At 41.6% G+C, this 14,174-nt stretch overlaps 1 protein-coding gene across 4 annotated transcripts in view; it reads right to left on the minus strand.

Annotated features, from left to right (window-relative positions):
- The window catches only part of LOC102685194 (papilin), a 43,730-nt gene that overhangs the window by 15,846 nt on the left and 13,710 nt on the right, over positions 1-14,174 (minus strand). For 3 of the 4 annotated variants that reach the window (XM_015350948.2, XM_015350949.2, XM_015350947.2), the window contains exons 4-12: positions 7,541-7,601; positions 6,458-6,560; positions 5,817-5,947; positions 5,204-5,327; positions 4,832-4,912; positions 4,048-4,220; positions 3,504-3,627; positions 2,672-2,798; positions 2,293-2,358 (exon numbers count right to left, since the gene is read on the minus strand). In XM_015350948.2, the coding sequence (XP_015206434.2) occupies positions 2,293-2,358; positions 2,672-2,798; positions 3,504-3,627; positions 4,048-4,220; positions 4,832-4,912; positions 5,204-5,327; positions 5,817-5,947; positions 6,458-6,560; positions 7,541-7,601 (990 nt within the window). The remainder of the gene's footprint in view (positions 1-2,292; positions 2,359-2,671; positions 2,799-3,503; positions 3,628-4,047; positions 4,221-4,831; positions 4,913-5,203; positions 5,328-5,816; positions 5,948-6,457; positions 6,561-7,540; positions 7,602-14,174) is intronic. The other variant, XM_015350950.2, reaches the window with a different exon arrangement.

Here is a 14,174-nt window from a genome sequence, read left to right on the forward strand (position 1 = left end):
AGTGAAAAGAGTTATCATTTCCAAATCAATTCAACTGAATTTCTTCTCCATACTTTTAGATCCTGCTGGATCCACATCTTTTCATTGACATAATTCCTTTTCCAAAACTCATGCACAACACTTGCCCTGCAGCAAAAACTCTTGAAAGAAACCTCGTTTATACTGAAACAAAAGTTGACTTCCTTTCCTGATTACAGGTACTTTGAGGTAAAATGCCCTATAGCACAATTCCCTTTATCTCTAATCAAAGAGCTCTAAAATAAAAGGAGACAGACCCAAAGTTATTTCCTTCAATACTTTAACTAGTATGCCATTATGAAGTTAGGTTAGAAAAAGCAAATTCTTCTTCTTCTTCCGGTTGAGAAGATTTAAAATGCTAAATATTTTGGCCAGTGATTGTACCAAACGAGAGGCTGAGAGGCTAATGAGGCCAGGCAGAGTGGTTTTCTGAGGAGCTCTTCTGAAACCCAACACCCTTGTACAGCACGCACCCAGTGAAGCAAGCTGACTTTCTAATAAGGTGCTAAGCCACAAACACCCTTAGCAGTTAGTGAACCTGTTGTGATTTGAGCTCCAGGATTTAGTGAACCTTACCACATCCCCTGGAAGGCTGCCCTACTACACCACCTCACAAACCTCCCTGTCATTATCTTTCCTGCCCTCAGCTTGTTTCCCACTCCCAGCAAACAGCGGCTCAATGCTGTCAAGGTGGCCTCTTTTTCCCTTCTGTCTCAGTCTTTTCTTGTTTTTGTCTCCACTTTGAAATGCAGAATATTTCATGCTCATTGTTTCTTCCATAAAATTGTAATTGTAATTGATTGTAAAACTGTTCTGTGTTATTTATTTACAAGTGGCAATCAATGGTAAAAAGAAGCTTGTTCCTCATATATTTGTATGGCTCCTTTGCAATATAAAATTCAAATTCTGAGATGTATTAAAGTGCAAAAATACAAACTGGAGTTCAAGAGCTACTAAAACCTAGATAACAGGTTTTATAACAGGATTACATTAATGAGCTTTCTGAAGCTGACCCTTATTTAAGAAACCACATCAGTTGCTTGTAAGCTGTTAGAAAGGCAGATGGATCGACAGGCACTAAAACAGAAACCATGGAGCAGTGGTACTGGGAGGCCCTTGGTATTTAACTGGATTTTTACTCAATTATTTGGACACTCCTCCAGAGTTTAGAATTTCTCTGTAAAATGAGTCCCAACAATCTGTGAATGTTTTTTAATGTTTTTGGATAGCATATTCCTGTAGGCAATTTTCTGCTTCCTTTGCCCGAAATGACACGTGTTAATGGGAAGCTGAGATCTGGGTTCAAACCACTCAAATTCTGAGTTTCTAGGACAGTTAGTCATGAATTCTTTAGTTACCAATCAATAGGAAATACAGTCCTATACTATAGCTTTTTTCTTAAGATAAATTGCACATTCTGATTTTTCTAGAATATAGATATTAAAGAAAATGAACACTGGCTTGATTATATGCAGACATCACTAGAGCAACCAGGCAAAAATCCATGTCAGAGGATCTGGAGCAAAGCCAAATGGGGTCAAAAAGAGTGCAGATCCTGTTAAGGAGCAATCTTTTAAACTGTGTTTTGATTTCAGCACCTTGTTTCAGAAAAAAATGAAATCCACGATTCCCAAACTTCATTACGATTCTCTGAAGCAATGTAGAAATATTTTTTACAGAACACCTTCACTTTTATTTTTTTTCCACTGACTCTCGGACAAGGCGAGCCACAACCCTAAAACATCAAGTTGCTCGCTCTGAGCCGGATTTTTGCCCCAGCACCACAGAGACAAGTGCTGCGACTAGAAAGCATCTCTTCAATGGAAACAGGAGGTGTCTGCTTTTTCCGACCCTCAGGGCTCCTATATACTGTTGGGAAAACACAAGGCACTTGGTCGGCTCTCAAGGAAAGACTGGATCTAAACTCACAAATCTTTCAGTTACTTTTCGCGTCTCTTTAAGAGACAACAAATACTATGCATGGTTAATGCATGAAAGGCAGCAATTTATATTTCTCCAAAGTAATCATAAGACCAATCAGATGTTATTGTATAACAGAATTTCAAATTGACTCTATATCACGATCTGTTTTGCGTGATGTGAAGAATATGGACTGGAGTAGCCAATATATCATTGATCTTGGTGGAGAAGTGAACATTGACCCTCAGTATTTCCTGGAGCCCTGTGCCTCCTCGGTTTCGATTGCCTGCCTTCCTGCCTGCCTGCCAGCCTGCGATCGCCCTGGCAGTTCTTCAGGCCACTGGCAGGCGTTACCTGTACACCCGTGAACTCAGGCGTCCTTGACTCCTCCACAGGTGAGGCCGGTACAAGTACGCCATCCTTTCAACAGGAACAAATGAAGAGGAGTGAGGTCCCGCCCACAGCAGGGGGTGAACACAGCCCTGCCTGCTGCCCGCTCGACACAGCAGTGAAGAACTGCACTGTGGCTACCTGTCGCTGCTGTGCGAAAGAGATCCTTATCCTACTGAGGCAAGTTTGTGTTGAGATCACTTGTTTCTATTCCTCATGCTCACGGCGTTTCTTCTTTCACATTATTGTAACTTGGAATCCGCTTGAAACCTGAGCCCATCAGTATGTTTTCAATACACTGCCTGACTGTATGTCTGGCTGCTGCTCCTGAGCGTCTACTGACCGGCGGGTCTGCGGGCAGGGCTGTGGGTTGCAGGTCCGGTTGCTAGCGGGCCGGGGACGCCCAGAACACAGGTAGTCCTGGTAGGCTTCGTTGTCAATGATGCAGAACACCAGGCGGGACTGGTACCCTGGTACAGGAGGCATGGATTAAGAAGGTAGTGTTAGTTCAGTTTTCTGAGCCTGCACAACACAAGACTGCACATCTTAATGAAATCAAACATTTGCAGCACAAGGAAAAGTAATGCAGCTGCTATAACTAATGGCCCTGCGGTGCTTTTGCCACCAGTTCAGCTAGGAGGATCATGGTTTTAGCATTTAATTGCAAAGATTGGCAAATGCCAAATGGTGGCTGTTAAGTAATGAATGAGTTGCGTGTAGAGCCTGAAGAACGAAGAGATAAGAGAGATGCCCAGGAAGTGGGATAATAATATCATTTTCATGTTTTTGTATGTTTCTTGCAAACTATGCAGTTTAGTGGCTTGACGTAGGTTTTGTGCTCAAATATATATAAAGATGCTGCCTGTCCTTGGTCTGTAAGATAAGGGGCATGTATTTGGTAAGATGGCTATACGCCCAGAATATGAAAAGAACTAACTGTTGTCTAGTCTGCAACTTAGATATAATTAATTGGCAGGTGTTGCTGTTTTATCATTTGTTTAGAATATGTCATAGTAACTCTTTTTGTTTTATGGTATAAAGGACCATCTTCAGCTTCTTATTCTTTCAGTCTGGTGGTCGCAAGCCGGACTACCATATGCATATGAATAAAGGGACTTCTGCTTCACAGACACCTGAACTTTGTCATTTGTTTGACACTACAAGGCTGATCCCACCTGAGCCACACTCCTTGCTGCACTCAGACCAGGATCCGTAGCTCCAGAAGTAGCCCTCATTAGAGCTGCGGTAGGGCACGTAGTACTCGTACTCAATGCCCTGGTTCTGCTCCTGGCTGATTAGCTGAGGGCAGAGGGACACCACAAAGCATTAATATCTTGTCTTTTTTTAAAAAGCAACAAAATGCTTGTAAGTAATGTTTATAATAAGTAATGCTAAATACACTATGCAATGCATGAATCAGACGTGACTTTGAATACAGAGTACAATTCTGGACGCCGGACTGTAAAAGCAATATTGCTGCTCTAGAAAGAGACCAACTAAGGACAAACCATTGCAGAGTGCCTTCATTAAAAAGAGAAGCATAAATTGATCATTCAAAGCTATTCAACACGATTTCTATCAGTATCTTCAAGCTGATTCTAGTTCTAAATGCATGTGCGGGCATTCTCTTGCTATAACCCCGTCTTCTAAAACACAACATACAGTGGCTTGCACCCGGACCTGCGTGTTAGCGTGAGTGTGAGATGCTTGACCTCTGACCTCAATGACTAGCGGCTCCGTGGTGGGGCCCCTCCCTCTGATGGTCTCTGGTGCCAGATCCCCTTCGGCCCCGCGCTCGTAGTGCAGCACGGTGCTGGCGATGTGAACCGCGCGAGAGTGGTCAATAACCCAGTGTCCGTTCAGATAGTACTCCCCACGCACATTCTTAATAGCTGAAAAGAGACACCGTTATCAGGACACAGACTCAGAAAGCTTCTCTCTTCAGTGCTTCATTGCTTTTTGTTTAAAGCCAAATTTGTCCAAATAAGCTGTGCTGAAATCTGCCCTACAATCCATTATCCAAGTTGTGGAATGAATATACTGAATAATTACTGAATTAAATATAAATAGATCAATTAAAACTCATAAATTGTCCTTTGTGAGTCCATGCCTTTAAGAAGGTCCTGTGAGTGGGCCTAAAAATGTTACAGCTACCAATGAAGGAATTCCCATATCTGTATTGTCATATTTGTACTGTACTGTAGGGCTCATTAGTCAGGCGGGATCTGAACCTACCGTATAGGGAGTTTTTTGTCCAACCATGGCAGGAACAAACTAGACAGTTCCTGCTGGTATCATTTGTAAGACTTGTTTGTGTAAATCTTAAATCGGGTACATTCCCACATGAAACAGATAATGAGGCACACTCACATACTGTATATACTATAAATCTAAAGACAACAAACACACACTGTTCATGACTATGCTCATAAACGCTTCCACTGGGATGCATGCCCACACCTGCTTCTGCCCACACTGCACTAAACCCCATTCTTGTGTTTACCCAGAAAGTTCCTGGTTGGTGCCATCTCTCGAATTAGGATGCTGGTCGCGCCAACAGGGATGATAAACATCTGGTTGTAGCCTGGTGGTAAAAAGAAGGACAGAGATGTAGATTTTCCTTCCAGATTCAGTGGCTTTTTATAATAAACAGCAATTTAGTTTCAATATTATTGCAATACCCTACAATAGAGCCATTAAGGATCATTTTTAAATATTTTTTCCCCATCTTGGATTTTAATATTGCCCCATATGTGTAGTGTACATACATAGCATTACCCAGAGCACATACCAGTACAACATGCATGAATCAGTGTTTGAGTTGAAAGAACCAAAGACACCTATTGCTGAGGTCACCTGTCCCTGCAGTTCATACCTTTGGGCAGGTCAAGCACGGTGAAGGTCTTTCTCACCGGATAGCAGGACTTTCCAGTGCCCCCACACTCCAGACAGGGGTCTTCCTTTTGTGTGGACTCCAGCATATTGTCACAGCCCACTGGCTTTGGAAAGGAATACCAGAAAACAAATCACACTTTACTTTTAGAAATCAGAAATTTTTTCAGTTTAGTTCTCAGAGATTTTAATGACTCTTCCAGAGTTTTTATAGGTACAGTAACTATTAAATCCCCAGTTTCTATTGATTTGGAACAACCTGTGGTCAATTCAGCAGACAATGTGTTAAAATCAGAGAGAACTACAGTATCTTTGGCAAGATCAGTTCCAGCTCATACAGTTAGGAATGCTCTCTACTAGAGTGGAAACACGTTTTTATGAGCAAAATAAAAAGATTATGGTAACACTATTTGGGTTGCAAAAAATGTGCCAAAAACAATAACCTTTCCTTTAAAAAAATGAAAAAAATTAATAGAATATTAATGGCAATAATTAATGGCAATAATAGAATAATGGAAAATACTGTTTGTGCTTACCACGCTCCTTGAACCTCATGAGTGACAATAGTTCGAGATGAAACAGCTGCTCTGTCTTACCTTGCAGACACCTTCCACACAGACGTCCCTTCTCCCTGGGTGACAAGGCGTGCCGTCGACTACTGCCTCCCGATGCCGGTAATAGAAATTCTCTCCCTTGGGGATACAGCTCAGCTCACAGTTGTTCTCAGCTAATTGGAGAAGCACAGATTGTTTCCTTTTTTTTCTTTTTGTTTTACATGCGCAAGGTGCCTCACCTGAGACACGCCCAAAGGCAATTCAAACAGGGATGTGGTGATGAATACTTCCACTGCACTGCTCTACCGTCTATTTCCCTTTATCACAGAGGCTTCACTAACTGCAGATCTGTTACCCAATACTATGAAGCACCACAGCACACTCTACAATCTACAGGATACCATGACGTAACATAACACATCCAGGGAGCCTGCTCTGAGTAACACATAGACGAACTAACAGAACTGTGTCTCCAGCCAGGCTCCTCACACAGTTCTCTTACAGGAAGGTAGGAAAAAGGGGTAGAAAAATAACCAGTCTTTCAATAAGCACATCCCAGAAAGCTTGAGAAGTCTGCCTGGTCGTATAAATGCTTATGCTTTTTCCCTCCATTGTTTTCCAATTGTAATAAGCCTTTGTATTTGCCTGGAATGCCACAGGAAACTTGAGAAGGCTTTTATTACCTCCATAGTAAGGGAGCCACTTGTACCGTTTTCCCTGGAAGTCAGCACCATCGAACTGAGAGCACTGCTCCTCTCGGAAATCCCTGGAGCCTTCAGGACAGTCCTGCGGAGATGGAGCACAACTTTGAGTACCCACAGTAATTCCATCTTCATGAACAAAGGCAATTTGAGTACTTTGTTATTTGAGCCCTCTTAAAGCCAACAGAAAGATTACAAAGTAAAATTTCCAACAGTTTCATGAGCTCTCACCGAAGTGAACACAAAATTCTTGTAAAGAATGCTGAAAATACATTCTATATATTGTATTGTATTTTGGAACTGCATGTAAAACAGAGAACAGGAAGCACTTCTGTACCAATAGGTATGTGGGTTTATGTTACAAGATATCCAGCCAAGTTGTTGATGCAGATACCCTGGTATCTTTCAGGAAATGAGATGGGAATGAGAATCTTTAATCATTAGTCACTTTCACACTATCATTATCAGTTATTCGGCCAATTCAAAGTATAGATTGATAAATCAGATCCACAAGTGTATTATACTGTACTATGTCTATGTGGGCATAATGTTTGCATTATGATAATCAAAGGATACCAATGTGACATCAGAGAAACAATATGAGATGGAAGGTGTTGATGTATTTGTACTACTCCTCAGACTTCTATAGACCTGTAGAAATAAGCATCTGCTCGCTGTTTTTTTAATTACTTGATCCAAAACTTTTATATACATATCATAAAGGTTTGAACTGATGCCCTAAGGCAAAGGCAAACTGCAATCACATTCCCGGTGTCAATCAAGAAGTGTACAGACTCTGGCAGAGAGCACCAGGCTGCCAGCAGCTTGCTATCCTGAAGGGAAGAGGACAGCATTCTTCTGTTATAAAAGCATCTGAAATAATAAGTAGACATACTGTAACTTCACAGTTATGTGTAATCTGCCAGGGCTCAGACTGATAGAACAAGATACAACATACAAGTCGTGAAATAAAAAAAAGAAAGAGGGACAATTTGGCAGACAGGTAGAGACAGGCAGAAAGCAAGGAGCAGATGAAGCCGGGATGTTTTGCTGAGGTGTGGCTACCTGGATGTTGCATGAACGAAAGGCTCTGTCTGGGCCCACACAGCTGGATCCTCCATCCCTCCTGTGAGCAGAACACAAAACAGGAGTCAGTGAGTAATGAGTAGATCTGACCAGACCACAGGGGTCCCATAATTCAGTACCTGACTTTGGTGTACATGATGCTTTCCTCCTGTGCAGTAGTACGTGGTTTCTGTTATTCTGTTGTGCGTACTACACTGTGACCGCACAACCCTTTGGGTGAATTAGTGCATCCCATATTCCTGTGTTTTAAAAAATACTTCCTTGTAGTTTCCAGTTGTATTCTTGTGACAGATTCCCTTTTGAGGTAGATGAGAGTTAGTGAACCTGCAAAAGTACCCTGCTTTTTACATTTAAACTAAATAAGTGGTACTTGTACATTTATCTTTTTATCCCTATGAGTAGTATCACTAGAAAACTTCCATTTGGTTGTTTCCAAATGGCCACTCTTGCTCTTACTGCAAGACTAGCGAGCTGAAATGGAAATGACCAAGGCTGCTATGTACTGAGAGCCTTCCTCTCCTCTCCATAACCTTGTATCCTAACATCTCACCTTGAGAATAATAACCCGTCTCCCGTTCAGACTAGTGACAGAGCCTGCAGCCTCACTGCAAGACTGCATGAACTTAGAACCTCACCGCAAGGCTCTATTAATCACAGTCTCACCGTGAGACTGTGTGAACCCAGATTCTCACCCCAAGACTCACCTTGAGACTGCACATATCACGCTACATGAGCCTCACCACGAGACTCAAATGTCACATTTCTGGGATTGATGCTGAAACTGGACCCCTTTCGGAGTTTTCTTTTATTCACTCAGGAGAGCTCAAACCTGAGCCAAACTGTGAGACTTCCTGTGAGACTCTGTAAACTGCCTGCCACACCTGACAGTGAGGGTCTGTCTCCCCTGAATCACCCCCATTGGAAATGCACTGAACCTTTATATAGGGAAAACCTGCTCCAAACGGGATACTAATTCCCTAATAATCTCACGCACATTTATATCTAGTGTCTTGACTTCAATCTCTGGTGACTTAACCTAATTCTGACACTCCAGTTGTGGCTGCTTGGTTACAGTCTCTTAATTCATGTTTCACAATCGATCCTGAAGAAATAAACTGTGTTAACTTTGGGATTCTGAGTACTTGAACAGGGTTCCCTCATAGTCTTTTTTATTCAAAACTAAGGTGCCTGTTAAATGAGCAGCACCTCCTATAAAGTGGTGCCCAAAATTAAACCAAATTAGCATGAATTAAATCAAATCGGCATTGTTAATCTGATTTGAAAAGGACAAAAACACATGGATGCAGGGAGACAAGAATGATAAATTCCCACAACAAAACAGCTTTGTTTGCAAAGGAATGTGGTGCTAGGAAGAGCAGAACAGGCTAGAGTTGAACAGCGAAATATGTGCAAAATAACAGAGATTACAACATTAGCACACAGGTGTTGCAAGCCATGCTACTGAATGCTCTTGATAGCCTATAATATCCGAGTCCACTGGCAGAATTTCAGCTGGCGTGACGGAATCTGCTTTAGCTCTCAGCTATATTCTGAGCTGGGTGTGGTGGGCGTCTCCAACACCGCCTGTCTGCCTAAAGGCACAAACAGTGCTGCCAGCATGGGCTTTCTGTACAGGCACACTGCTGCTACTGAACTGAAACACACAATACTGCACAGGCATACTGAAACAGGCTATTCCTCACAGGGCATTCTTGCTACAAAACAGCCACTCTAGAAGCGTCTTGGTAAATACAAGCAAGCTCTCTCCAAGGCAATGTCTGGACCACTGACATTTAAATACACTAGCTGATAGGCATTTATTAATCATCACATAATTAACATTTATTAAAGAGTTTTTTTATTGGATCCAGCTTCATTTAAAAACATTTTCTACAGTACAAGTGGAGCATCTGAAAGCTGGTTCATGCATAATAACCACTCACAATGATATTTTAATCCTCGGTAGAAAGAAGAGAAAAATCGGATTTGTTGCTTCTAGAGAAACCGACCAAAACACTGGCTATGCTGGGATGCTCAATCAGCATGGTCAGTGTTTTGGGTTTTCTTGCAATCACCATCCTGCGAACTGTTGGACAAGCCCACCCTCATAACTCACTGCACACAGCTCACCTGACTGAGAAGACACAGCAAACCACAGGCAGACAGTAAAACTACCGGAGAGTTTGCTGTCAGTTAAAAGAACACAGCTTTCAGTGTATAAAAAAGCCTTTTTTATGTTTGATGATGACTGCATGGATTTGTTCTATTCTGCAAATGTATGTGGGTGTGTAAAAGGTAGATCTTAGTACCAGGGTGAATAGTTCATAAAAGGTGATGCAACACTTCTTGACTGGGTTCTTCTAAGCAGTAAAGATTGGATGTTTTTTAAAAAGGACATACACTGGACTCATTCACTAGTATTTTCACTATATCTGACGCAAATCTTATGATCAAAAGATCTTCTTGGCTTCTTTGTTTACAGTTTGTTTTTTTTACTCTTGGACAGCATATTAAGGTTTCGTATCTGGGAAACATTGGCGGGAACACAGCGTCTTGGAACATTTACAATATTTTTTAGCCTAAAGCCACAGCTGCAAGAGTCAAAGACAGAATACAAAAAAACACCTGAATGAACAGAAGAACTACACTTCTGTAGGTCCTCCATGGAAGTCATGGACGCAGTTTTTTCTGTATTGAAAGATGTTCCAGAAAGGTTACTGCACCTCCACATTGACAGTACACACAGCTACTGACATGTGCACAAAAGTTACATAACCTAAAAGAAACCAATATATATGACTGGCAAGGGCTGAAAGAGGATTTTTCTTGATCAGCCTTCTACGTAAAAGAGCATATTAATATATAGTCTTCAGGAGGCAACATGCAAGGAATGAGCAATATATTCCTCGCAAGTCTTCTGATGTACAGTAAGATGTCCAGACTGAAATGTTGAAGGTGTGCAGGTCCATTAATATACATGGATGGATGAAAAGCAGTGTGAAATTGCCATCTTAGGCTACAGCACAATTGGGAGAAAAAACCTTGTTTCCTTTTTCTCCTGTTTGCCCTGCTGCAGCCTGTGAGCTCAGGAGAAGATTTGGCAGGGCATGTTTGGGACAGGACTGGGCTATCACTTCCCCTCATTTGAGGGCGTTCTGCTTTGGTCTTCAAGTTTGAGCAGAGGAAAATAATAATGCAAGTTTTTTTATTATAGTTACAAGTATATGTTTATGGAATTGTGTGATGTCCTAGGGAGAATGTTCGATCCAAAGCTGTGGTGACTTGCTTAAACCCTGAAGTTGCAACATTTTGTGAAAGATCTCAAGGATCTAAGGCAGTGGCTCCTAAACTGTGCCCTGTAGGACTATAATCCTTCAGGTTTCCATTCCAACACAATTCTCAGTCTGATTAACAATTTGGGTTAACTAGATGACGGTAATGGATAATGGATGGTATGGTGGTTCAATAGTGAGCATTGCTGCCTTGTGCAGCCCTGGGTTCAATTCTGGACCTGTGCTGCTATCTGTGTGGAGTCTGGATGTTCTCCCCATGTTCACGTGGGTGTTTGCCAGTCCAAACACATACTGTTAGGTAAAAGTGCTTCTGGGAAAACCTGCCCTAGTGTGAGTGTGTGTGTACCCTGTGATGGAGTGGCATGACATCCACAGTGTACCCTACGTGGCACCTGTTGCATTCCAGTATAGGTGCCAGCGCCCCTGAGACACTGTATTGGATAAAACTGTGAGAAAATGAACGGATGGATGATTTAGAAAAATTGCCCAACTCTTCAGGTGCTGTCATGGAATCTTTCAGTGTTTTTCCTGTTTTTGAAGTTACCGATTAATCTGAAACTTGCAAAAACCCTAAGCTACCAAGACCAGTATCACCAATATCATTCTTTCTTTAATTGCCACACTGCTGTTCCCCAAATATCTTAGCCAATATGCTTACGCTTATTGAGAACCAGTAATTAAGTTTGAGAACAACTTCAATTCCCCTATCCATTATGTCACTCATCAATTGTAAATAAATAAGTTTTTAATAAGTACTATTACCAGTTTTGGTCCTGATGTAGGAGAGACTTCTGTCTCCATGCTTGGTGGCTCTAGGGTGAAGCTGGATTGAAGACAGGTGCAGAATTGCAGCAGGAGTGGAGGTTAAAAGAGTTTGTTTTAATATATGACATAGAGATCTTCCCAGCTGAGGTTCTCAACTACAGAACACATATTTCATCTGTGAATCACTAGATTCTTATCTGGCTGAGAAAATGGGGGATGCATAAAGATTAGAATTAAAGTCCGAATTGCTGTCCTGTTTGAAGACAACATTTCCAAGACTCAGCTAGCATGTGCACCAGGCTCCTTCTTGAAAGTAAAAAACTTTTTAACATTCGACATCCGAAGAAGGCTCCACAGCCAAAATGCTATGTTTCTTTTCTTCTCTTTTCAGCATGGAATAAAACTTTACTTGTTACTTTTCAACATGACCTCAAACCATTGCTATACTGTACATTAATAAAATACTGTTGGTATAAGTCAAAACATTCCTGCTATGTCCAGCCATCTATTTTCTAGCTACTAAATTCATCATTATTATTATTATCATTATCATTAGTAGTAGTAGTTCAAGGTTGCAGGGGAGCCAGAGCCTATCCCAGCAAGCAATGGGTGCAAGGCAGGATACAGCCCGGATCATCGCAGGGCACACATAGACACAAACACACACACACCCATACTGGGGGCAGTTTTCCCAGCAGCCAATGAACCAGCCAGTATGTCTTTGGACTGTGGGAGGAAACCGGAGCACCTGGACGAAACCTACTCAAACGTGGAGTGCAGAGCTACTTCATTGCAAAATGAAAAGGAAAACATGAAATTCGCCAACTAATTTTGCTTCTTTCATCCTGCTTTTCAGCAAGAAATTAACCTCAGCTTGTTCCTGAAAGAATACTCGTCTGTAAACATACACAGAGAGTGCAGCCAGGCCATGTCTAGCCTGTCTGTGCACGTCTGTGGCTCCTTCTTCGACGCAGCTCGGCAGGTGAACACACTGCCGCTCAAGGCCATTTGCTAATGAGCAGGCCTTCAGCAGGCACACAATGCTCCCCCCATGCGACCAGGCGCTGAAGAGTGCTTGAGGGAGTCGGAAGGCTTTCTTGGGCTTCGTTTTTGTCATCTTCTCCTCACGGAGGTACACCTTTTCTCCCCTTGGTCGAAAGAGGTCACACCACTATGTACTGTATATACTAGTGGCCTCTCAGTTTCACCACTGTTCTCTCTTCCTCAGAGCTCACTGGGCTCCGAGTAGAAATTGTTCACTGGGCCTTGCATTTTTTTTAGTTTCAAGATTTTCCATTTTGATTTGTGGGCGACTACTAGTGCTAAGAAAACAATACATTTAGATACATAAATTTAAACTGTTACTGTTACTGTTAATTTAAAAATAAGTTGTTTTATGATGATGGATGGATATAGAATTGTCTGCTTTGAATGAAGTTAGTTTTAGTTTTGAATTTTCATTCTGAGTTGGAGTTACTGGACAGAGAATACCAGCTAATCACATAAGTCTCTGGACTTTGTTTACTTCCCACCTATGGTTTACACTATTCCCCTATAATGTAAAACACAGAGAACTAAGACATGTCACAGTACATTCATGAGTTTTTGTTTATAGCTTAATTTTAATAACTACTCTTTTTAACGGAAGCAGTCTGGCAAATTTTCTGTCAATTTTAGATACATTTATGTATACATGTAATCTTATTCCAATCTTTGTTACATATTAACATTAACAAAAAATAACTTAAAAAAAAACAACAGCTTTACGAAGGATCTTGCACCATGTTGTTGGACGAAGTGGTTACTGACAATTTATATTTTTGACATGACAACTGTCCAGAAAACTACCATGGCATATAATTCTGAAATCAGACCTCTTTCATTTCTATTCATTCTACCAACACAAAAGCCTGACCGCATCTTCGTTTAGAACTAAATAAGATGCACTGACCAAAGAGCCAAAGAGACAATATGATTGAGTTGTTTTGAAGTACCAATGAATAAATGATGAAACATTTTGGCCAATGATCAATCTTCTGACCCACTTTTGATCTTGTAAACCATTAAAACCAGGTATTTTTAAAAGGATCCCTGGATGTCTATAAACCACATGCTCACCTATGTATGTGCTGAGACCTTCCTTTCTGTTAACTACAGTACCAGCCACCTAGGGGAAGGGGACTCTGGTTTGATAACCGAGACGTCCTTAATTCATTTTTGAAGCTGAACAGCAAGAGCAAACTTGCAGAGATAATTCCACAGCATGTGAGTTATGGCTGTCGAGTGTCACATGATTGCTCAGCCTCCTCCATGTAGAGCAGTTGTTCCTGACCACTGCCATGCAAACTCCTCCAAACGTTTCACTCTCTGCAGGTGCACGTTACATAACCTGGCCCTCAAGCCAGCGCACATGCTCGTGATTAATGCACCAAGGGATCTACTTTCTCCCACAACGAAGTGCAACATGAAATGCTACATTAGCACAGAGTCAGACTGTAAAATGCTGCAATTTTGTCTCACAAGAGGCATTTTTGCATCTGCCTATCTGAGAAAGG

This window comes from Lepisosteus oculatus, chromosome 8 (genome assembly GCF_040954835.1).
Source record: "Lepisosteus oculatus isolate fLepOcu1 chromosome 8, fLepOcu1.hap2, whole genome shotgun sequence".
Classification (NCBI taxonomy): domain Eukaryota; kingdom Metazoa; phylum Chordata; class Actinopteri; order Semionotiformes; family Lepisosteidae; genus Lepisosteus; species Lepisosteus oculatus.